The 26,231-nt window shown below is 40.0% G+C and overlaps 1 protein-coding gene and 1 pseudogene across 1 annotated transcript in view; one reads left to right on the forward strand and one right to left on the reverse strand.

Moving 5' to 3' along the window:
* NIPAL1 (NIPA like domain containing 1) overlaps positions 1–15,143 on the reverse strand; it is a 30,487-nt gene extending 15,344 nt beyond the window's left edge. The window contains exons 1-2 of the mRNA XM_003985451.4: positions 14,988–15,143; positions 2,314–2,601 (exon numbers count right to left, since the gene is read on the reverse strand). Of these exons, the coding sequence (XP_003985500.3) occupies positions 2,314–2,601; positions 14,988–15,033 (334 nt within the window). The 5' untranslated portion in view covers positions 15,034–15,143. The remainder of the gene's footprint in view (positions 1–2,313; positions 2,602–14,987) is intronic.
* An 8,307-nt stretch (positions 15,144–23,450) lies between these two features.
* Positions 23,451–24,984, forward strand: LOC101095977 (annotated as a pseudogene).
* The last annotated feature ends 1,247 nt before the right edge of the window (positions 24,985–26,231 follow it).

Here is a 26,231-nt window from a genome sequence, read left to right on the forward strand (position 1 = left end):
AATCTATCTTTAAAAAACTTAGTAATATATTGCAAATATTTTTCTCATGTCCTTATTTAATGGCTGAATATTACTTCAAAATCTGGCATATCATTATTTACTTAACCTGTGTGCAACTACACACACACACACACACACACACACACACACACACACACCGAGTTTCTAGTTTTGTTCTCATTACATAAAACCTTTAAATAAATATTCTGTTATGTAACTATAGGTGTCATTCTTGTTCACTTCTTAGGATACATTTCCAGAAGTGAAATTATTAGGTTTTAAGACATTAACATTTTTAAGCTTTACCAAATTTCTCTTAGGAAAGTTTGTACCCATATATGCTGCCTCCAGCAATGTTTGGGAGGGCTATTTATTTTCCAAATTCCCTTACCAGCATAAGGCCTTTTAAAGAAAAAATGAAATCTTGTTAAAATGGTAGACAACAACCCGGGAGCTCATTGTTATATAGTTGGTGTCTCTTTGGGTACTAGTGAAATAATATTTACTTCTATCTGTTTATTGACCACTTGCATTTCTTGTTTTGTGAGTTTCTTATTTATGTACTTTGCCTATTTTACCTTAGGGTACTAATCTTTTTCTTATCACCTATAGTCATTCTTTATATATTATGGATCTTAATATCCTTTGTCTGTCATATATTTTGGAAACATGCCCCCCCCCTCCCATGTCATTTGGTTTTTAGTTTCAGTTAAGGTGTTTCCATGTAGGATTTTTTAAAAAAAACAATTTAGGTAATCTCTTCTTTCATATAGAATAGCTTCTTCCTTTATCTGTATGGTTAGAAAGACCTTCTTTTAGGTTTTTTGAAAAAAGTCATTTCATTTTAAATTGCTGAATAGTATGAAGTAAAACTCTTACATTTTTCTCCTCTAATTTTTGCCGATTGTCTCAACACTTTTAGAAAAATGTTTATTTATTTTGAGAGAGAGGGAGAGAGTGCACGCACCCACTCTCATGCAAGCCGGGGTAGGGCAAAAAGAGAGGGAGATAGAGAATCCCAAGCAGGCTCTGCATGCTGTCAGTGCAGTGCCTGATGCGGGGCTCAGTCTCACTAACCGTGAGATCATGACCTGAGCTGAAGTCATGAGTTGTATGCGTAATCTACTGAGCTACCCAGGTGCCCCATTAACACTTTTGATTGAATAAGCCATCCTTTCTCCAGTGAATTGAAATGCCACTTTAAAAAATCATATATTAAATTGTTATACGTACTTGGGTCCCTTTATAAGTTTTCAATTATCTTTCATTTTTTTGTCTATCTTTTTTAGTGCCAATACCAAACTGTTTTAATTACTATAGCATTATAGTATGTTTTATTTCTGATAGTGCAAATCTCCTCCAATAGTACTTTTATGAACTTGTTTGTACAATTTGTAGTCATTTTTCCATATGAACCTTAGAATATTATTTAGCTCTTCTATGATATTCTTGATAAGAAAGAATAGAAATTCATGGTTAACGGAGGGTAGTCAAGCTAAGTTACTTAGCATGTGAAGTATCACTATAGTAACAGCAACCTAATTCTGCTATCCATTTACTGATTTAACAAATACTTATTGGGTGTCAAACACTATGCTAGGGAAGGTTCCTGCTCTTGTGAATCTACTATCAGTAAACAAGTAAATAAACATTAAATGTACAGTGACAGATTTTTTAGGTACAATGAAAGAAACCCTTAGGGCAATGATAGAGAGTAACAGGGTGGGATGAAGGTGGTAAGGGACATCTCCCAGAGAGGAAGACCAGGGAAGGTGATGATATTTAAGCTGAAGTCCGAAGGATGAGTCAGCCAAATGAAAAGCAGGGAGAAGAGCGTTCCATGCAAAAGGAAAAGACCTTGAGGTGGCAAAGAACTTGGTCTATTCCAGGAACCAGAGAAAAGTAAGGGATAGGGACAGTAGCAGAAGATAAAGCTGCAGAGTCTGCAAGGGCCAGTTTACACAGGAGGTCAAAGACTGTGGAAAGGTGTCTGGATTTTATTCTGAGTGCAAAGAAAAGTCACTGACATGTGTTAAGCAGGAAAGCAGCATCTGACCTTGAACACTGAAATCACACACAACAGCTATGAAAGAAGAATTCATTCCACACTCTAAACCTCTGGAAACAAGAATTTTAGTTTTACCCTGAAGGAGACACAGCAGGCTCAATCCTGGACACCACAGAGGAGATTTGCTAAGCATAGAGACAGGGAATAAGATAGAGACAGTAAAATATTACTGCTGTAGCACTAAGGTCTTACAATAGGATTATTTCTGCAGAAACTTGAATTCTCTAGTTGCATCCGTTTCTTACCAGCTCTGGTAATGCCCTTCTTTGCCAGTTGCAAGAGGCCCTTCTTTTTCAGTATGAAACTGGAGCCAATAAAAATACTGGAACTTACTGCCAGCATTAGGCCTACATACAGACTGTATCTGTTTTCTACATTTGCAGAAATGATCAAGTTGCTTATGCTGGAATTCAGGTCCCTGTAGCTGGAATTCAGGTCCCTGTAGAGGACAGGAGAAGCCAGCAGTCGTGACACATTTGTGATCTCACACCAGGCCTGGGAGGAGTTTGCACAGACGAGAGATAGCATGTAGCCTGGAAAAAGGGAAAGAAGGAAATGTCAACAAACACAAAAGGGAGATACATTAATGTTTACCCCTTTTCTGTAAAAAGAAAGAGAAACCCAAGTGGATGGTACTGAAACTCTGTTTCTTACTGTATGAAGGGAAGTCTCCGGGAGGTGGTTCCCAGTCCTGTGGACACGTTCTATTTGACTCACACAGGTTCTTAAAAATGTTTTGAAATTGTTTAGTTGTCATCATTTAAAAATGAGAGATTTCACCTGAAAGTCTGGTGAATCTTATAAATTGGAGAATCTGGACAACACTTGCTTGGTTCTTTGTTCTAGCAAAACAGTAACGTGACTTGTGCTCATTAATCCATCACTGTCCCCCACACGCACCTCACTCCTCATGATCAGCGTGGCTCCTGGAGAACAGTGTTTATGATGCCTGGGCATAGGGACGGGCAGGGGAATCCATCGGTCAGAATGTTACAGGAAATGCAGCTAACCCATTCTGTGGGGTGTGAACTGTGCCTTTCAGAAAACGTATTTAAAAGTGGGTTTAGGGTTCTGTACTACTTTCCCTGAAGAGAATGATTTTTCAGGTCTACTCCTCTCCCTTCTCCTAAATTAAATAGAATCTAATATAAAAATGAATTAAACCTCAGTAAGCTTTTCTTAGAATGGGATTCAAATAAACATGTAAATCTACTGAACCAGACCCAGTATTAGAAGTGCCTTGGAATTTGAAAGCTAAATGCAAAAACACAAATGAACCCACGATAGACAATGTAAGAAACTTTTATTTATTTTTTATTTATTTTTATATGATTGTTTTTGAGAGAGAGAGAGACAGAAAGCACCTGCACATGAGTGAGGGTGGGGTGGAGAGACAGGGGACAGAGGATCCCAAGCAGGCTCCAGGCTGACAGCAGAGGGCCCAATGTAGGGATCCAACTCATGAGCCAAAGTAGGACAGCCAACCGTCTGAGCCACCCAGCTGCCCCTGTAAAAAACTTTTAATCTGTTCTCCACTTGAAAAGCTAGCTGCAGGGGCGCCTGGGTGGCTTGGTCGGTTAAGCGTCTGACTTCGGCTCAGGTCATGATCTCACGGTCCGTGAGTTCGAGCCCTGCATTGGGCTCTGTGCTGACCGCTCAGAGCCTGGAGCCTGTTTCAGATTCTGTGTCTCCCTCTCTCTCTGCCCCTCCCCTGTTCATTCTCTGTCTCTCTCTGTCTCAAAAATAAATAAACGTAAAAAAAAAAAAAATTAAAAAAAAGAAAAGCTAGCTGCGAACAAAGTGACATTGTGACTAGATTTTCTGACTCTCTTCTAACTTTTTTCCTTTTATTTTTATTTTAAGTATCGTTAACATACAGTATTATGTTAGTTTCATTTTTGTCTTTAAAAAGCATATTTTTTCCATTCTAACAAAGAAGGCAAAGCTAAATGAACCAACTACAATATTAGAGTTCAATGAAAAAAATTAGTTTTACATCTCAATTTTTTTTTTTTTTTTTTTTACATCTCAGAAATCTTAAGAAGGCAAAACAGTTTGACCAAATGATGTCTTAGGGATAAAACTTTGGTAACTGTATTAATGCCTCTCTGACATTATGCAGTTATCTGAATTTACCACTTAACAAAGTTAGGAAACAACTATAAAATTCAGGCCTTAAAAAGGTAAAATAATTGAATTCAAGCCTTTCATGATTATTATTTCACTTATTTCTTATCATTTGAAAACGAATAAACCGTTTCAAAGATACAGCATAAATTCTAAGTCAAAATTGCTAAATATTCCAAGAAGAATTCTATGGCTATAGGTATAGTCTATAACATTGAGGAATTTTCAGGCAGGTTGTTTTAATAAGAATTGCTACAAATTTTCAAACAAGCTAGCCCTTAGCAATCTTGTTCCAGTCACTGTTCATCTCATCTAAACCTCAAGAATGGAAAATGATTTTCATAGTAAGAGTTTCCATTCCATTAATTCCTGAGAGAGGAAACATCTGACTTGACTTTCCAGTGAATTCCATGGCTGCAGTGGTGTTACTTACTATGTAATTAACATAACCATTCCAAAACTTCATCTGGGAAAACAGTGTGGGCAGGTCTCATTCCAGTGAAACAATATTCTTTCTAAGCTGTTGACACAGCAAAATGTTTCCGACATTTTAGGGGGGTGTGGGGGCAGAGGGTAATAAGGGAAAGTAAATAATCTTTGTTGTATTTTGTAAGTTCTTATTGTGAACAGTAGATATTAATGTGCAAGTTTTATGGCAGGAACAATAATAAAAATCTTGTCTAGTTTCTGACCTTCGAGAAATGGCTTTATGTTTTGGGTGCATGTTGATGAGAGGAGCCTACAGCAGATGTGACTGAAGGAGGAAGTGGGGGGGGGTGAAGGGTGGGTTGGTGGGTGTGGAGTGGTGTAGGGCAGAAGGAGACAGATGGGTGAAGTACAATGTGTGGGCAGAGAGTCTGTGGAGTATTTCAGAGGAATCAGATATCTGAGTTGGCTTCTGAAGATTCTAGTAAACAAAGTAAGTTTAATCTAAACTTTATTCAACACAGAGAAAATCTATTACATTCATTATATTTTATTTTTTAAATGTTTATTTTTGAGAGTGAGAGAGTGAGAGAGAGAGAGAGAGAGAGAGAGAGAGAGAGAGCACACGTGTGCAAGCGGGGGAGGGACAGAAAGAGAGGGAGACACAGAATCTGAAGCAGACTCCAGGCTCTGAGCTGTCAGCACAGAGCAGCATCGGGCTGGAACCCACAAACTGAACTGAGCAATCATGACCTGAGCCAAAGTCAGATGCTTAATCAACTGAGCCACCCAGGCACCCATTGTTATATTTTATTTTAATAGACACTATAATACCCTCTAAAATGATGGAACCAACTCATACTCCTACAAGCAGGGAGCATGCATTAATTCTTTGGTACTGTTATTATTAATTTGTGTAAATATTGAGTAATTAATATTTAGAAAATATGTGTCAGTTATAAAGAAAAATAATTCAATATGCATCAATGTGTCAACCACCCAATTTAAGAAATAAAACATTATCTCTATCATTATCCCTGACTTCCTGCAAAAGATCCCTATTCTTTACCAAAAAAAAAAAAAAAAAAGATTTCCGTTATATGACTATATCTTTAAAAAATAAATTATTTAGTTTTACCTCTTGCACCTTATAAAATATAGTCATACAGTAGGTTCTTTGGAGACTTGCTTGTTTTTGAGATTTATCAGTGTTGATGCACCTGGCTTTAGGGTTTGTTTTTGCCTAGTTCTACCGAATTTCACCGTATGATTATCTCACAATTTTTCTATTTTACAGTTGGTGGACATTTGGGTAATGTACAACATTTTTGCTCTCCAAACAGTACTGCTAACATTCGTAGTTATGTTGAAACATATAATTAATGATATCTGACAATTTTTGACCCCATGAAAATAGCAGTTTCATATTGTTGAACTTGATATGTATGTTCTATGTACAAGTGTGAAAGTTCACTTATACACATACACTTAAAAATTTAAAAACAAAGTTAAATTGTCTGTAGGATTGTATACCTTTCCTCACCTTGAGCTCTGTTGCTATCTATAAACATGGACAAGTTAAGTATTCACTCTTGACTTCAATTTCCTCATCTCTAAAATGAGGGAGTTTGACTCAATGATTCTGAAGATGCCTTCTATAATTTGTGATTTGATCATAAGCTATCTTTGTTCCCAGAGTAATTTACTTACAATCCCAGTGGCTCATAAATGTTGCTGATACACCAGCTTTAAATTCACAGGCACTTGGAGTTGAAAGACATTTTAAAGAAACCGATGCCAAGATTATTAAGTGACTTGCCAAAGCCATGTAATTGCCTAAATCACAGCCAAGTATTTGGCTGGCCAATTTCCAGGCCAGTATTCTTATTTCAGAAAAGTAAAAACATAAAGTAAAAATAAAGCCAGTTGAAAGTTATTAATGTTTATACAAAGATGAAATACTTTGAATAATTTTTTTCAGGTACAATTTGCCTATGGAGAGTAATAATTAAAATTGTCCAGTTTATTACATACAGTAGGAAGTTGGTTCCTAAGAAGTCAATGATTGCATAAAACTGCATTTTTAATCACTACAAGATATTTCCAGTTTGAGGAAATCATTGTCTCACCATCTATATTATCTGTTAGTTTGGCTTATTTTTCAGCAAATATTTACTCCCTCGTACCTCCTGATGTGGGCAGAGCATTCTTCCCCTGAGGTCAGGCTGAAAGTGAGTTGGTGGTCAATGGGACAACAGCAGAGGTGATATGAAGACAGGCTTCAAATGCACTTATGTGCTTAGGTTTACTCTCTTTTACCTCTGTATTGGTCAGGAATAGAGCTTCCCTAAGGAGCTGCTGCCCCTTCAGCCTGAGCCCCAGAATGAAAATACATGGAGCCGATCTAAGTTCATCCCACAGGAAGGAGCCAAGCCTGCACGGACATGTAGCCTGATGCAGAGACACCCAAGTGAACACAGGTTAGTTCAATCAACCATCAGCTGATCTACAGACACATTGGCAAGAGTATATGATTGTTGTTTTCAGCCGTTGAGTTTGGGGCTATATATTACATAGCAATAGCTGACTGATACACTTGTCTATTCCTATTAGCATACAATAAATAAATAATAAATGAATCTCTTTATATTCCCTACAATTTATTCTCCAAATATCAGCCAGTGTGAATCAGATTATGTCATTCCTCTGCTTAATTTCCCTCTCCCACCCCATGACTTTTCATTGTTATTATAACAAAATCTAAACTTCTCATCCTGGACTCTTTAAAAGCTTTACATGCTCTGACATTATATTGCATCTCTCTCTCTCATTCATTCTCTGAAATAACACTAGCTGTCTTTTCAATCATTAATTCAGCAGTTATTGAGTATCTACTGTCCGTGAGGCATTTTCTAGAAGCTGGGGATACAATGATGAATAACATAGAATTCCTGCTCTCATGTTTATTCTAATGAGGGGAAACAAACAAGTAAACTAATAACTACATATCTTGAGTTCCATGGAAAGCAGTAAAATTAGCATAAAGGAATTTTTTTTTTAATGAAGTGGACAAACCTTTCTGCTATGTATAAATGCAACAATCTTGAGGCAGTGATGTGCTTGAGGCTGACTGGGATGACGTAAGGGAGATGGCAAGAGATGAGGTGAAAGTGTGGTAGGGGGCAACATTAGGTGAAATGAGTCTTTAGATTAGTAGGTCCAAACTTGTCATTCTCCCTGTAAAATTCTACAATGGCTTCCTTTCTCCAAAATCCCCACCATAGTCTATCAGGGCTAACAGGATGCTGCCTCCTGTTATCTCTCTAACCACATTCCCTACAATTTTTTTTGGTCCTGTTTCTTTCATAAACTAAATTCCTTCTCACCTTAAAGCTTTGTGACGTGTGCCTTAGCCTGGGTAGTGGCTGGCAAGCTAACTACTCCTCATTGAGCTCTTACTTGAAAATGGTACTTCCTTAGAAAGGCCTTCCTGCCTACCCACTCTAAAGAAACTTCTCACTTTCCATCATATCACCTTACTGCCCATGAAACAAACTTCTTCTCACAGCTTCATTATGGCTTTATAACAGCCTTGTAAATTCATATATCTATTTCTTTTTTAAAAATTCTTTTTTTGTTTAATGTTATTTATTTTTGAGAGAGCGAGTGAGCAAGCAGGGGAGGGGCAGAGAGAGAGGGAGACAGAGAATCACAAGCAGACTCCACACTGTTGGTGTAGAGATTGACGCAGGGTTCAAACTCATGAACCATGAAATCATGACCTGAATAAAAAATCAAGAGTTGGATGCTCAACCAACTGAGCCATCCAGGCACCGCTTTTTATTTACTCAACAAAATAATTGTTGAACACCTAGCATGCAAGGCATTATGTTAGGTATTCATTTATTCAACACTTTGCAAATTCTTATTAAGCAATCCCTGTGTTCCAGGCCCTGCTCTAAGAACAGGTGAGATAGTGATCAACAAAACAGGTGAACAGGTCTCTGTTTCCCTGAAGCTGACTGACAACTTTAGTGAGAGAGAACTATCAGACAGGAACAAGGGGAGAATAGGAATGAGAAATAATTTAGAGAAAATTTGGCACAGAATAAGAATGAGAAATTATTTTGAGCAGATATGGAAAGCAAGTCATAGTAATATATCTACATATAAACTCCGTTAAGGCTGGGTAAGAAGACCATGATTTCAATTAACCAAAGTAAAATTGAGAAGACACTCTTGATGAAAGAAAAAAAATTAACCGAGATCTTACCACCATCGGTGTGTTTGGAAGCCAAGTACTGTAGGAGGACTGTTGTCCATCAAATCTCCTACATAACCCGCTGCTCTTTTTACACCTTACAATCTGTATATTACTAAAGTTACTAAAGCACTAAAGATAAAATCCTCCAGAAATTAAAAAAAAAGGCTTAAAGAATGAAGATGTAGGAAAGGAACTTAAAGGACAATATTGCAATAAGGTACATTTATATCAGACAACAAAAGGAAACAAAAGGCATCCAAATTGGTAAGGAAGAAGTAAAACTTTCACTATTTGCAGATGACATGATACTGTATATAGAAAGCTCCAAAGACTCTACCAAAGAAACTACTAGAACTGATAATCAAATTCATTCAGTGAGGTCGTAGGTTACAAAATCAACATACAGAAATCTGTTGTATTTCTACACACCAATAATGAAGCAGCAAAAAGAAAAATCAAGAAAAGAATCCCATTTACAATTGTACCAAAATAGTAAGATGCCAGGAATAAACCTAAGCAAAGAGGGGAAAGATCTGTACTCTGAAAACTGTAAAACACTGATGAAAGAAATTTAAAAGGACCCGAAGAAATGGGAAGACATTGCATGCTTGTGGATTAGAAGAACAAAGATTGTTAAAATGTCAATCCTACCCAAAGCACTCTACACATTTAATGCAATCTCTATCAAAATACCAACACCATTTTTTAAGAACTAGAACAATCCTAAAATTTGTATGGAACCACAAAAGACCCCAAATAGCCAAAGTAACCTTGAAAAAGCAAAGCAAAGCAAAGCAAAGCAAAGCAAAGCAAAGCAAAGCAAAGCTAGAGGTATCACAGTTCTGGACTTCAAGTTATACTGCAAAGTTATAGTGATCAAAACAGTATGGTGCTGGCACAAAAATAGACACATAGTCAATAGAACAGAATAGAAACCCAGAAATAAATGCACAATTATATAGTTAATCAGTTTTGACAAACCCGGAAAAATATGCAATGGGAAAAAGACTGTCCCTTCAACAAATGGTGTTGGGAAAACTGGATCACTTTCTTACCCATACACAAAAATAAATTCAAAATGGATTAAAACCCCAAATGTGAGCTGTGAAACCATAAAAATCTTAGAAAAGAACACAAGTAGTAACTTCTTTGACATTGGTCATAGAAAGTTCTTTCTAGATATGTCTTCTGAGGCAAGGGAAAGAAAAGCAAAAATAAACTATTCGGACTTCATTAAAATAAAAATCTGCACAGCAAAATAAACAGTCAAAAAAACTAAAAGATAACCTACAGAAGGGCACCTGGATGGCTCAGTCAGTGAAGCAACTGACTCTTGATTTAGGCTCAGGTCATGATCTCATGCTCCTGAGATGGAGCCCCACATTGAGTTCCACACTGAGCATGGAGCCTGCTTGGGATTCTCTCTCTCTTTCCCTCTCTCCCTCCCTCTCACTATCCCTCCCTCACTCAGCATGAGCATGCACACTCTCTCTTTCAAAATAAATAAATAACCATTAAAAAAGAACAACCTACAGAATAAGGGATGATATTTGCAATGACATATCTGATAAAGGGCTAGTATCCAAAATATATAAAGAACTTATAAAACTCAACACTCCCCAAACAAATAATCCAATTAAAAAACAGGCAGAAGACATGAACAGATACTTCTCCAAAGAAGATACACAGATCATCAACAGATACATGAAAAGATGTTCATTATCACTTACCATCAGGGAAATGCAAATCAAAACTACAATGAGATATCAGAACTGTCAGAATGGCTAAAATCAACAACATAAGAAACAACAGGTGTTGGTGAGGATGGGGAGAAAAAGAAACCCTTATGTACTGTTGGTGGGAATGCAAACAGGTGCAGCCACTGTGAAACACAGTATGGAAGTTCCTCAAAAAGTTAAAAATAGAATTACCCTACCATCCAGAATACAAAAACACTGATTCAAAGGGATACATGCACCCCTATGTTTATAGAAGCATTATTTACAAGAGCCAAATTGTGGAAGCAGCCCAATTGTCAATCGATTGATGCATGGATAAAGAAGATGTGGTGTGTGTGTGTGTGTGTGTGTGTATAATATTACTCAGCCATAAAAACAAATGAAATCTTGCCAATTGCAATGACATGGATGGAGCTAGGGAGTATAATGCTAAGTGAAATAAGTCAGAGAAAGACAAATACCATATGACGTCACTCATGTGGAATTTCAGAAACAAACAAGCAAAGGGGGCAAAAAAGAGAGAGGGACAAATCAAGAAACAGACTCTTAAGTATAGAGAACAAACTGATGGTTATCAGAGGGGAGAGGAGTGGGCAGATGGATGAAATAGGTGATGGGGATTAAGGAGGGCACTTGTGATGAGTACTAAGTGATACATGGAAGTGTTGAATCACTATATTGTAAACCTGAAACTAATGTTACACTGTATGTTAACTAACTGGAATTAAAATAAAAACTTACAAAAATAAAAACAATTATGTATAGCCCATATTAAATATTAGACTAAACAATTTTGAGCATACTGTTTCCTGGAAAACGTTTAGTTGAGAATTTTAACTACCTTTAAGCTCTCTTGAATTTCAGCACTTGGGAAATCTATGGAAGGCTGGAAAAACAACCTGTAAAAATCTGGAGGCAATCTTTTTTAGTGCAGTAGAAAAGCAGCTATCTATTACACAAAAAATAATTTTCCTGATAATAAACGTTGTGTTCACTTGGTGAAATTTTTAAAAAATTTGTAAATGTTTATTTATTTTTGAGAGAGAGACACAGAGAGACAGAGACAGCGTGTGAGTGGGGGAGGGGCAGAGAGAGGGAGACACAGAATCTGAAGCAGGCTCCAGGCTCCCAGCTGTCAGCACAAAGCCCGATGTGGGGCTCGAATTCATGGACCATGAGATCATGACCTGAGCCAGTTGGATGCTTAACCAACTGACACACCCAGGCGCCCCCACTTGGTGAAATTTTGAGAAATGTTTATAACAAAGAATTTTTTTAGAGTAAGATTTCAGAATCATTAAAATGAATACCACTGCATCCAACAGAGCCAGAAAATGGGGTTGGGCACCTACAGAAAAACAAAGGCCCAAATAATTTTGTGCCTGGTTTGATCACTAATTATGAAACATTATTCAATTGGCTGGGCCTTGGTTTCTGTATCTGTAAAAAGGAGAAAATGACTACGTAATAAAATTCATAGAATTTAATTATGCGTGAAGATCAACTGATACATCTTTATGCAAACCCGTTTTGAAAATTTGAGATTATATACACGAATACGGGACATATCCTAATCAGTACAAGAGAGATACAGCCAGTCCTCAAAGAATACAGTTCCTTAATTTCTTCTTCTCAGAACCATGACAAACTGAATTAGCCCTAAAAACCATCTATGTCATTTTTTATTCTGCTAGCTGGCTGCACCCTGGAAAAGTGGTCCACTTGGTAAAAACTTTGAAAACCATTGGGTCCTCTCTATCTCCAGCTTATTGTCCCTACTGCCAAACCAGCTCAGAATTCTCAAGCAGAGGCCCTGGAATATATGGTTTGTTCTCCTTACAGCCCAGTCTTTCTGTCCTTTGTTTCCTTTATCACCTTCTACAGTCCCATGGTACACAATCTTCATGCAGTTGGTGCTTCATAGGTGACAGGTATATTTCTTACATTCTATTTTCATGGTGTCATATTTTCATAGTAATAAGCTCCTATTGGCTGTTGGACTGAAATTGAGATCTGTGGAATATGTGACATAATATCAAAAACCTAAATAAAAAAAAAACCTTCATATGTATTATTTATTTACTTATGTACTTACTTACTTATTATTTATAGAAAATTTTGGCTTAGAAGGTTTTTTGAAGCGTCTGTGGTTTTAAGAGTCAAAACCAAGACATGGGGTCAACTTTTTCTTCATGGAAGCCCAAATGGAATATTCTAACCTCAGATCTCATGATGGACTCTTTGTCATTCAGGCCTCAGCTCAAATACAACTTTTTCTAAGGGGTGTTCCCTGAGTACCCAATCTAAACACCCCCTACTCTCTCAAGACATTATCCATAACACTTACCACTCTTGTAATGTCCTTTTTTATTCATTTGCTTCTTGCATAGTATCAGCCTTGTACACAGTAAGCTGCATGCAAGGCTTTAACTAGAGTCTAGGCTTAAAAACTGAGAACAAACTGAAGGCTGATGGGGGGTGGGAGGGAGGGTAGGGTAGGTGATGGGTATTGAAGAGGGCATCTTTTGGGATGAGCACTGGGTGTTGTATGGAAACTAATTTGACAATAAATTTCATATAATAAAAATAAATAAATAAATACATAAAAACAAAAAAAAAAATACCTAGAGTCTAGGACTAGACTGTCTTGTGAACCCCTTCATACCAGCACCTGGGTCAGTGCCTGGCACATGGGACTCTTCTTATTTGGATGACTGACTGACTGAATGAATGAATGAAAAATTGAGACTCTACTCCATTTCAGGCCCTGAACTGTGTGTTTCCTATGTAATCTCACAACTGTAAACTGTATGAATTATTCCCAATTTATGATGAAGACTCAAGGAGGTTAAGTCATAGCGCAGAAGACTCATGCCAGAGCCCAATCTTTTCCCACCATTGACAAGGATTCTGATTTCTCCTGTCTTTCCCACACAAATAGAATTCATCACAGGTATTAAGCATTGAGCTTGAGTATTTCTTGTTGGAACTAAAGGCATGAGCAAAGCAGGAAAAACACCTGTTCCTAGAGCAAGTGTAATTCACATACCCTTCTTACTTACAGATCCTTGGGTAAACAAGGGTGGATGTGTTATTAACAGTCTGACTTACTGGTTTAGGAATTATTCAGACAAAGGTCACACCACCTGACTATCTAGGAAATAATTCCAGATCCGGCTGCTTTAGTAACCACTTCCAAAATCTCACCTTTTGAGTAATTCCTGAATTGTTCAGGCGTTTTCTCTTTGTGTCCCTTCTCTCTCTTGCCGGGCATAGTTTTGATTAGCTCAGTGTCTCCCCCTCCAATTCTCCCCACCCAACGTCTTTTTAGTTCAAACTTCCCACATCAAAGATACTCACTCCGGAGGAGCCTAGAGGAGAGAAAACCCGGGAAATGCTCAGCAACTTTGGGAAGGTATTCTTACCATGCCCTTCAATCCTCCCCCTTCCTGTCCATACCAGGTAATTTAGAAATCAGCGTTCCCCTAGACACCTTGAAAGCTGTCACGTCGGTTGAGGCACACCCTTCCTGTCCAGTGGCATGCCCTCAGGTATTCTGGTCCCTACTTCTGTCCCAGCTCACACGCGCCTTCTGTACTGAGACTTCAGAAAGCCTGCCAGTGTTGTAAACAGCTGGCAAAGGGCAAGTGGCGTCCTCGCCCAGCGATTTTTCAGGATTCGAGTGGGGGCCGAAACCCCAGCAGTAACAAGCCTACAAATCACTGCGCCCGGTTCCCGGTCTCCTCTTCTGTTGGGCTCTCGCCTTAGGCAGCCAAGAGGTGGCTGCACAGCGAGCCAGACGCGAGGCTAGTAGGGTTGCAGAAGTGTTCATCTCGAAGACAGAGGAGAGAGGTGGACAGCCCAGGCGGGTCCGGCGCCCTCCCCCGAGGTCCAGGGCGCCTGACCTTCCACCGTGTGTGACCCTCTCGGAGCCAGCGCAGGGCGCCACACCAGACTCCCTTCCCGTCCCGTCCCCGGGCACGCCCTCTGCCCACCGGGTGACTTCGACCGCGGACTCTGGAAGAGTCTCAGACGAGACTCGAGAATCTTCCCACAGCACCCTGAATTTCCCCGTCCCGACACTCGGCACACTGTAATTTACGTGGGTCTGCCTCCTGGACCAGAGGGAGAGCCAAGTTTATGTCTTTTTCGACTCAGGCTTTCCCAGAGCCTGGCTTATTATAGGCACCAATAAATATTTATTGACTGGCTGACTGGCTGAAAGACCGAATGCGTAAACTCAAGAATGAATGCGTTACGAGCGGGTGTATTCCTGTCTCTTCCCCACAAGTACCCGGGACTGCCCACCCGGTCTCATCGCTACCCAGATGCCAGATCCCTCGGCTCGGGGACAGACACTCACCTTCCCGGCAGGGCTCTCCAGGCGGCAGCCTCACCTGTGCCCCCATGGCCCCCAGACGGGGCTTCCCGGAGCAGGCGTCGCTCCTCCTCCACCTGGGCCTCTCCTCCTCCTCCTGGACCCGCGATGGGGCGGAGCTGCAGGGTCTGGAACTGGCGCTCACTGACTCCGCCCCCGGGCAGCCTTAGCCAATGTGACTGGAGCCTCCTCGCGAGCCACGCCCCCGAGGTATGAGGCTGGGAGCCGGCTCCTAGCTTGCAGATCCTGGTCCCTGTGGCTGGCGGGAACGCCACCTGCCGCTGTGGTCGGAGGCTGGAGCCGCGCAGCCGGGAAGCACAGACACACCTCACAGGGTAAAGACGTCTCTGGGAGCGTGGAGGCCGGCGAGCCAACTCTCCCGGAATTTAGTGGAGAAAAGGCTGTGCGGAGGGCCCCTTCTGGCCGCTTAGGCGGTACAAATGTCTTTTTGAGGGCCCTGCTTCGGACGTTAGAGGCTTTGTAAGGAAGTTGCTGGCCACTGGGATTCTGCTCTAATCACCATGCTAAAGTTGATTCTAGTAGATTTTGCCCTTGTGGTGCTATCAAATTCTCCCTGCGGTCCCTCGGCTACAAACTCCTGGTCCCCCCAACACCGTTTTCTAAGTCGTGTAGTTATTTGCAATAAACGCTAAAGAAGAAGCAATGTTCAAACTGAAAAGACTTATTCCCACAAAATATTAATAGCTAACATTTATGATATTCTTGTTTTACCATGCATGTGTATACATTAACTCATTATATCTCACAACCTAGTCTATTAATGCCTGGTTTTTACTGATGAGGGATCAGATGCAAAGAGAGAAGTAACTTAACCAACTAGTTACTGGAAGGCTTGATAGCAGGTCATTATGCAACACCAAATGGATATAATTCCTGCTAGAGCCCTCACCACAGAAATGGGGTGCCTCTGTGCTCAGGGACTTCAGCAATGAAGAAAAGTCCTTTTTGTGTGCTCACCTTGCCTTTGCCCTAGCTAGTGTAAACAGCACTATTATTTTTATTGACTCAGAGTTTTATAGTAGCGGCCTCAATCTTGCTTTTCTTGTTCTTAGGCTGATGAACGAAGAGTTAAGAACAATCAGTTTATCAATACAAGGCCCACACTTTCACATGTGGATGGCTTAGTGGAGAAGGAATAGCATAGGGAGGGGAATAGGGGAAAGTTGGAAGGGAAGGACATTTATGCCAAATTTGGAGAACAAGCCTTAAAGCTTAGATTTCTATTTAAACGTATTGTTTTATATGTATTGGGGGTGCCTGGGTGGCTCAGTCAGTTAAGCTTTTGACTTCAGCTCAAGTCATGATCTCCAGGTCTGTGAGTTTGAGCCCCACCTTGGGCTCTGTGCTACCTAACAGCTCAGAGCCTGACGCCTGCTTCGAATTCTGTCTCCGTCTCTCTCTGCCCCTCCCCCACTCATGCTCTGGCCCTCAAAAATGAATAAACGTTAAAATTTTTTTTTTTAATTTAAACATTTTGTTTGAACATAAGATTGAAAAACTTGCCTTTGGGGAGCCTGGGTGGCTCAGTCGGTTGAGCGTCCGACTTCGGCTCAGGTCATGATCTCGCGGTCCGTGAGTTCGAGCCCCGCGTCGGGCTCTGGGCTGATGGCTCAGAGCCTGGAGCCTGCTTCCGATTCTGTGTCTCCCTCTCTCTCTGACCCTCCCCCGTTCATGCTCTGTCTCTGTCTCAAAAATAAATAAACGTTAAAAAATTTTTTTTTTTAAAAACTAAAAAAATAAATAAATAAAAAGAAAAACTTGCCTTTATTGATGATAATAGTAACTGTTATCTAGAGTATTACTTATTATTTATTTAACTAGCACCAATATAGCATTTATGTGAACAAGCACTATTCTAAGCATTTATAAATATTTGCTTTTTAAATGATCACAATGCATAGATACTATTATGAATCCCTACATTATAGATAAGGAAAGGGAGGCACATAGAAATTAAATAACTTGCTTATGGATATGTAACTGATAAGGGGTAGAGATGAGATGCTAACTAATGAAGTCTGGCTTTAGAACCTATGCTCTTAACCCATTTGCTCATTGGATATTTTTTGAAAAAAAAAAAAACAACACTGAAAAATGTACCATTGAGATTTTTTTTTTCTTTGAGAGAGAGAGAGAGAGAGAGAGAGAAAGCATGTGAGGGAGGGAGAGGGGCAGAGGGGGAGACAGAGAGAGAGACAGAGAGAGAGACACAGAGAGAGAGAGAGAGAGAGAGAGAGAGAGAGAGAGAGAATCCTAAGTAGGCTCCATGCTCAGCGTGAAGCTGGACATGGGTATCGATCCCATGACCCTGGGATCATGACCTGAGGTGAAATCAAGTCGGTCCCTCAGCTGACTGAGCCACCCAAGTGTGCCCAAGATGATTTCTTATGAAAATCAAATCCAGTTTCTTATTTAAAAAAAAAAAATGTTTGTTTATTTATTTATTTATTTATTTATTTATTTATTTATTTATTTTAAGAAAGAGAGTGAACAGGAAAGGGGCAGAGAGAGAGGGAAAGAGAATCCCAAGCAGGCTCTGTGCGGTCAGTGCAGAGCCCCACCCCGGGTTCAATCTCCAGAACTGTGAGATTATGACCTGAGCTGAAATCAAGAGTTGGATGCCTAGCCAACTCAACCACCCAGGCACCCCTCTCGTTTCTTATTAAGGTCTATTTCAGATAGGAGGCACTTTGCTGTACTTCTCGCTTTTCAGTTCTGAAAATAAGGAGAAAAACACTCAGAAAAAAAAAATTAACCTTATTAAAGATCCTTGTTTTCTCAGCTTAATTGTTGCCAGGCAGAACTTTATATTTTCCTTCACTGCCTGTTTCCAGATGATTTTGGATTTATGCAGTTACAGCACCATGGACTGTCCTGAGTGACGTTAACTTTGGGGATTTTTATTCTCAACAAAAAAACATGGTGTTTATGTAACCAAAAGAAGAACATCAAAAAAGTCTCCAACTGGCCCACTGTACAACTCTGGGAAAATTCCTCTTCTAACTCAAAACTTAAGAAAATGAGATCCTCTAAAATGTCAGCTCCTGTGTTATTATTGGTCTTTGTTTTAAATGGAAAAAAAACCCCACTATTTTTAAATGTTTATTTATTTTTGAGAGAGACAGAGAAAGACAGAGACAGAGGGTGAGCAGGGGAGGGGCAGAGAGGGAGACACAGAATCTGAAGCAGGCTCCAGGCCCCCAGCTGTCAGCGTGGGCTGATGTGGGGATCGATATGAGGCTCAAACCCACAAACCAGGAGATCATGACCTGAGTAGAATTTGGACGCTCAACTGACTGAGCCACCCAGGCGCCCCTATGTTACTGACCTTTGTGCTAAGTTGCTTAGACTCAGTAGTGGTGGTCAAAATAATGAGTCATCAGTAGAGCCTCAAGGCTTCCAGAGACAAGGACACAGGTTCTGTGAGCAGCAGAGGCTGAGAGGGTTCCTATCCTGTGAAGCTTTAACCTCTCAGCTGCTACATTGTGGACAGATCTGAGGTTTCTGGAGCAGGGAAGGCATGACAGGCCGGAAGAATGGTGTCCCTGCAGGGGCTTGCAAATATCTGCAGTAATGTTATGTCTTGCCTAGCACTGTGCCAAGCCTACAGTTGAGAATTCGTGGTCCCTTTTTTTTTTCTCAATTAGTCTATCTAGGAGGTTTTCAATTTTATTAATCATTCTAAGAACCAACTGCTACTTTTATTGGTTTTCTTTACTGATTTTTAAAGTTTCATTGGCGGGGCACCTGGGTGGCTCAGTTGGTTCAGCGGCCGACTTCGGCTCAGGTCATGATCTCACGGTCCGTGAGTTCGAGCCCCGTGTCGGGCTCTGTGCTGACAGCTCAGAGCCTGGAGCCTGTTTCAGATTCTGCGTCTCCCTGTCTCTGACCCTCCCCTGTTCATGCTCTGTCTCTCCCTGTCTCAAAAATAAATAAAACGTTAAAAAAAATTAAAAAAAAAATTTCATTGGCTTCTGCTTTTATTATTATTATATATTCATATTGTATTTATTATATATATTTATTATTTTTACTTCTTTCCTTCGACACTGACTTTAATCTGCTGTTCCTCCCCTAGTTTCTAGGGTGGAAACATAGATCGTTTATTTTAAACCTTTATTCCTTCTAATTTAAGCATTTAAAACTAATTTGCCTCCAAATACTGGTTTAGCTGCATGCAGCCAATTTTGGTATGTTGTGTTTTTATCATTTAGTTCAAAGTATTATGTATGTGTGTATTTATTTAATGTTTATTTTATTTTTGAGAGAGAGAGAGAGAGCAGGGAAGAGGCAGAGAGAGACGGAAACAGAGAATCTCAAGCAGGCTCTGAGTCGTCAGCTCAAAGCCTAATAATGTGCGGCTCAAACCCACAAACCTTGAGATCATGACCTGAGCTGAAATCAGGAGTCAGAGGCTCAACCAACTGAACTACCCAGGTGCCCTTTTAGTTCAAAGTATTTTAAAACTTTCCTAGTGATTTCTTCTTTGACCATTGGGTATTTAAGAGTGTGTTGCTTGATTTCCAAATATTTGGAGATTTTCCAGACATCCTTCTATTATTGATTTCTGATTTAATTCTGTTTTGGACACAGAATATATTCAGTATACTTACAGTCCTCTGAAATTTATTAAGATTTGGTTTATGGCTCAGCATACAGCCTATGTTGGTAAATGTTCCAAGTAAGATTAAAAAATATTTTGTATTCTGCAGTTGCTGGATATAGTGTTACATAAATGTCAATTAGGTTAAATTGGTTGCTCAAAATCTAGTTTATTATGGCTTTTTACATTTGTTCTATCAATTACTGAGAAAGAAGTGTTAAAACCACCTGTAATTGTGAACTTGGCTATAAATTTAGTGATGTCACTTTTTGTTTTATGAATTTTTGAAGTATTGTCATTAGGTGCACATATAAGTAGGATTATTATGCTTTCTTAATAAATTGACACTTTTATCATTATTAAATGTTCTTGTTTATTTCTAGTAATACTTTTTTTTAATTTTATTTTTAATTTTTTAAAATTTACATCCAAATTAGCATATAGTGCAACAATGATTTCAGGAGTAGATTCCTTAATGCCCCTTACCCATTTAGCCCATCCCCCCTCCCACAACCCCTCCAGCAACCCTCAGTTTGTTTTCCATATTTATGAGTCTCTTCTGTTTTGTCGCCCTCCCTGTTTTTATATTATTTTTGTTTCCCTTCCCTTATGTTCATCTGTTTTGTCTCTTAAAGTCCTCATATGAGTGAAGTCATATGATTTTTGTCTTTCTCTGACTGATTAATTTCACTTAGCATAATACCCTCCAGTCCCATCCACGTAGTTGCAAATGGCAAGATTTCATTCTTTTTGATTGCCGAGTAATACTCCATTGTACATATAAACCACATCTTCTTTATCCATTCATCCATTGATAGACATTTGGGCTCTTTCCATGCTTTGGCTATTGTTAATAGTGCTGCTATAAACATGGTGCATGTGTCCCTTCGAAACAGCACACCTGTATCCCGTGGATAAATGCCTAGTAGTGCAATTGCTGGGTCATAGGGTAGTTCTATTTTTAGTTTTTTGAGGAACCTCCATATGGTTTTCCAGAGTGGCTGCACCAGCTTGCATTCCCACCAACAATGCAAAAGAGATCCTATTTCTCCGCATCCTCGCCAACATCTGTTTTTGCCTGAGTTGTTAATGTTAGCCATTCTGATAGGTGTAAGGTGGTATCTCATTGTGGTTTTGATTTGTATTTCCCTGATGATGAGTGATGTTGAGCACTTTTTCATGTGTTGGTTGGCCATCTGGATGTCTTCTTTGGAGAAGTGTCTATTCATGTCTTTTGCCTATTTCTTCACTGGATTATTTGTTTTTTGGGTGTTGAGTTTGATAAGTTCTTTATAGATTTTGGATACTAACCCTTTATCTGATATATCATTTGCAAATATCTTCTCCCATTCAGTCAGTTGCCTTTTAGTTTTGCTGATTGTTTCCTTCCCTGTGCAGAAGCTTTTTATTTTGATGAGGTCCCAGTAGTTCATTTTTGCTTTTGTTTCCCTTGCCTCCAGAGATGTGTTGAGTAAGAAGTTGCTGTGGCCAAGATCAAAGAGGTTTTTGCCTGCTTTCTGATCGAGGATTTTGATGGCTTCCTGTCTTGCATTGAGGTCTTTCATCCATTTTGAGTTTATTTTTGTGTATGGTGTAAGAAAATGGTCCAGGTTAATTTTTCTGCATGTCACTGTCCAGTTTTCCCAACACCACTTGTTGAAGAGACTGTCTTTATTCTATTGGATTCTTAACTGCTTTGTGTCAAAGATTATTTGGCCATATGTTTGTGGGTCCATTTCTGGGTTCTCTATTCTGTTCCATTGGTCTGAGTGTGTGTTCTTGTGCCCGTACCATACTGTCTTCATGATTAAAGCTTTGTAGTATAGCTTGAAGTCCAGGATTGTGATGCCTCCTGCTTTGGTTTTCTTTTTCAAGATTGCTTTGGCTCTTCGGGGTCTTTTCTGGTTCCACACAAATTTTAGGATTGCTTGTTCTTGCTCTGTGAAGAATGCTGGTGTTATTTTGATAGGGATTGCATTGAATACGTAGATTGCTTTGGGTAGTACTGACATTTTAACAATATTTGTTCTTCCTATCCAGGAGTATGGAATATTTTTCCATTTTTTTGTGTCTTCTTCAATTTCTTTCATAAGCTTTTGATAGTTTTCAGTGTATAGATTTTTCACCTCTTTGGTTAGATTTATTCCCAGTTATTTTATGGTTTTTTGTGCAATTGTAAATGGGATTGATCCCTTGATTTCTCTTTCTGTCGCTTCACTGTTCGTGTATAAGAATGCAACCGATTTCTGTGCATTAATTTTATGTCCTGCAACTTTGCTGACTTCATGAATCAATTCTAGCAGTCTTTTCTAGTAATATTTTTTTAAATTTTTTTTTCAACGTTTTTTATTTATTTTTGGGACAGAGAGAGACAGAGCATGAACGGGGGAGGGGCAGAGAGAGAGGGAGACACAGAATCGGAAACAGGCTCCAGGCTCTGAGCCATCAGCCCAGAGCCTGACGCGGGGCTCGAACTCCCGGACCACGAGATCGTGACCTGGCTGAAGTCGGACGCTTAACCGACTGCGCCACCCAGGCGCCCCTCTAGTAATATTTTTGATTTGAATTTACTTTGTCTGATATTAATATAGCTAAACTATCTGTTTTATTACTAGAATTTACGTGTTATATATTTTTCTGCCTCTTTATCTCTAACTTATTGTTAATTTTTTTTTTTTAACTTTTAAGAGAGAGAGAGAGAGAGCGCACATGTATGAGTGGGAGAGAGGAACGGGGGGCAGAGAGAGAGAGAGAGAGAAGCTCAAGCAGGTTCCACACTAAGCTCAGAGGAGGTATGTATGTATGTATGTATGTATGTATGTATTTAGAGAAAGAGAGAGAGCATGCGGGTGGGGTGAGGGGGCAGAGGGAGAAAGAGAATCTCAAGCAGGCTCCACGTTGTCAGCATGGAACCCCTCTCAGGGCTCAATCTCATGACCCTGGGATCATGGCCCCAGCCAAAATCAAGACTTCGGCACTTAACCCACTGAGCCACCCAGGTGCCCGAAGAAATGTTTTAAATATAAAGATAAGTTAGAGGGTGCCTGGGTGGCTCAGTGGGTTAAGTGATATTGAGCCCCACTGACAACGTGCCTGCTTGAGATTCTGTTTGAGAGCCTGCTTGAGATTCTCTCTCTCCCCCTGTCCCTTCACCAGCTTGCATGTGCTCTTTCTCAAAGTAAATAAATAAACTTAAAAAAAAAAAAACATTGTTTATAAATGACATAAAGATGCATTTTATTTTATTCTGCCAAAGACTTGAGAAGACCCCTTTGCAAATTTCTGGAGCTTTTTCTCTGCACAACTTCCTTCTCACTGGTACTTTGTTTTGCATATTCTAGACACTTTGGTCTCCAAGATCGTAATTCAGACTCCTCAATTAAGCAAGAGCATTGGGCTGTGCCTGATTTCCTTTTTCTTGTGTCACAATTCTGAAATTGCCTCTGGGCAGGGTTCAACTCATTCCCCCCCCCCCAACCCCCGCTTCTCTCAAGTATCACACTCCTGTGCTGCCCATTGTCCAGTATTTTGAAGATAGTTGTTTCATATCTTTTGTCCAGTTTGGAGTCAAGCTACTTTTTCATGAGCAAAAACTAAGATCTATAGTATAGGTGATTTGTAGGAGCCAAATGCAATGTTTGAATATGATACTTAAATTTATTATTTCTTTCTGAATCTAAGTATCATATTATGAGTTGTGTTGACAAGCAGTACAAAGATTGCTCACATAAGAAATTAACAAAATGATCTAAACTCTACCATGACTCAAAAAGTATTATCTAACTTGAGTGCATTACTTACCTCGACTCTTAGCTTGTTGGGGGCTGTAACTGGGACCTGGTATTTGCTCTTGTTGCCTGAACCTGCTAACCCATAGCCACTATGCATGACTATATTTCCATCGACATTGGTCAGGCTGGTGTCCAGATTGGTAATGCTTGCTGGTAACTCTATTGCCTGGAACACAGCATCCAACTCAATGGCCAGATGCTAAGTGACAAGACCATTGTGGGGAGGAGGAGATGACTTGTTTAACATTTGTTCAGTGAGACAGGTGCTGGAAAGCACGTGCCCAGGGCAGTGTTTGTAGACCTGGAACCCACAGTCATTGATGAAGTTTGCACTGGCACCTCCCACCAGGTTTTCCACCCAAAGTAGCTCATCACAGGTAAGGATAATGCTGCCTATAGCTACGCCCAAGGGAACTACACCACTGACAAGGAGAACATTGACCTTGTCTTGGACCGAATTGGGAAATTAGCTGGCCAGTGCCCAGGTCTTCAAGGCTTCTTGGTTTTCCACAGCTTTGGAGGGGGAACTGGCTCTGGGTTCATCTCCCTGATAATGGAACATCTGTTTGTCAATTATGGAAAGAAATTCAAGCTGGATTTCTCCATTTACCCAGCCCCTGAATTTTCCATAGCTGTAGTTGAGCCCTATAACTCCATTCTCACTACTCATACCACCCTGGAGTACTCTGATTGTGCCTTCATGGTAGACAATGAGGCCGTGTATGACATCTGCCATAGAAAGTGCAATATTGAACACCCAACCTACACTAACTTCATTGCCTTATTAGCCAGAGTGTGTTTCCATCACTGCTTCCCTCAGATTAGATGGAGCCCTGAATGTTGATCTGACAACATTCCAGACCAACCTGGTGCCCTATCCTCGCATCCACTTCCCCTACCCACAAATACTCCTGTCATCTCTACTGAGAAAGCCTACAATGAACAGTTTTCTGTAGCAGAGATCAACAATGCATGCTTCAAACCAGCCAACCAGGTGAAATGTGCCCTCTGGTATGGCAACTACATGGCTTTCTGCCTGTTGTACCATGGCAATGTGTTCCCAAAGGTGTCAATGCTGCCATTGCCACCATCAAGACCAAGCATTCCATCCAGTTTGTGGGCTGGTGCAGCACTGGCTTCCAGGTTGGCATTAATTACCAGCCTGTGGTACCTGGTGGAGACCTGGCCAAAGTACAGAGAACTGTGTGCACGCTGAGCAACACCAGAGCCATTGCTGAGGTCTGATCTTGTCCGGACCACAAGTTTGACCTGATGTATGCCAAGCGAGCTTTTGTTTAGTGGTATACGGGTGAGAGTATGAAGGAAGGAGAGTTTTCTGAGACCTGTGAGGACACGGCTGCCCCTGAGAAGGATTATGAAGTGGGTGTGGATTTTGTTGAAGGAGAGAGTGAAGAAGAAGGGGAGGAACATTAATTACCATTCCTTTCAGCCCTGAAGCATGTCCCACTCAGAACTTCAGCTTCCACATTAGCTGAAAGCTTTCTGGTTAGATTGTCTTCACTTTTCACTGCGATCATGTCTTACTTTTCCTTGTGTACCTGTAAGATTTGTCCATCATACCTCAAAGTAAGAAAGAAAGAAAAAAAAAGTGTTATTTCATTTGGCCATACTGTCAATAGAACACAAATAATGTAAAATCTTGATTGTTATAAGGCACTTAGTAATTTTTCTGAAAAGGCAGGAAAATAAATTATGTGTAATATATAATAACTTATCATTTAGGTGTATCTTTATTTTATTACTGATATGAATATCCCTGGCCCATCAATAGACCAACCCAGACACGTGCAATAATTAAATTTAGTTGTCTTTGAAATTTTGCCAAGTTTCAATAACATTATAACAATCATTTTATAGATTTGATTTTTTTTTTTAATTAAAAAAATTTTTTTTACATTTATTTATTTTTTTGAGGGAGTGGGACAGAGTGCGAGCTGGGGAGGTGCAGAGAGAGAAGGACACACAGAATCTGAAGCAGACTCCAGGCTCTGAGCAAGCGTTCAGCACAGAACCCAGTGCAGGGCTCGAACCCATGAACCATGAGACCATGCATGACCTGAGCTGAGGTCAGATGCTCAACCGACTGAGCTACCCAGGCGCCCCTATGGATTTGATTTTTGTTACAAAGGTATATTTTTCAAGGTGAAGACAAAACACATTTTATTTAAAACTTCATTAACTTGATATTTAGGCATGTGGTATGTAGGCCTCTATTCTCTTTCCTCAGTCCTGCTGATGGTAGTGGTGGGCCTGTGGGAGAAGCAACCAAATTAAAAAAGTTAGGTATCAGGGGCACCTGGGTGGCTTAAGCCAGATGGTTAAGCATCTGACCTGGGCTTGGGTCAGCTCAGGTCGGCTCTGGTCACCTCAGGTCGGTTCTGGTCACCTCAGGTCGGCTCAGGTCACCTCAGGTCATGGTCTCATGGTTTGTGGGCTCGAGCCCCACATCGGGCTCTTTGCTGTCAGTGCAGAGCCAGCTTCGGATCCTCTGTTTCCTTTTCTCTCTGCCCCTCCTCTGCTCACACTCTCCCTCTCTCTCTCAAAAATAAAATAAGGAAAAAAACTTTAAAAAGAAAGTTAGGTGTCATATAGATGATTTGGTTTATCTGAGAAAGCCGAATCCAAGGCCAGTTGTGGGAAGGGCAATAAGCAACCATATTTCCACTGTAGAGTCTGCAAAAATCCCGACGTATTTAAAGCACAAAGTTAGAAAATATGAAATGTTTTCATATTTACCTAAAAGACTTAAAATCCTCTGGTACAACCATACACTTTTCCAGGATAGATTCATTC

Source organism: Felis catus, chromosome B1 (assembly GCF_018350175.1).
Source record: "Felis catus isolate Fca126 chromosome B1, F.catus_Fca126_mat1.0, whole genome shotgun sequence".
NCBI lineage: Eukaryota > Metazoa > Chordata > Mammalia > Carnivora > Felidae > Felis > Felis catus.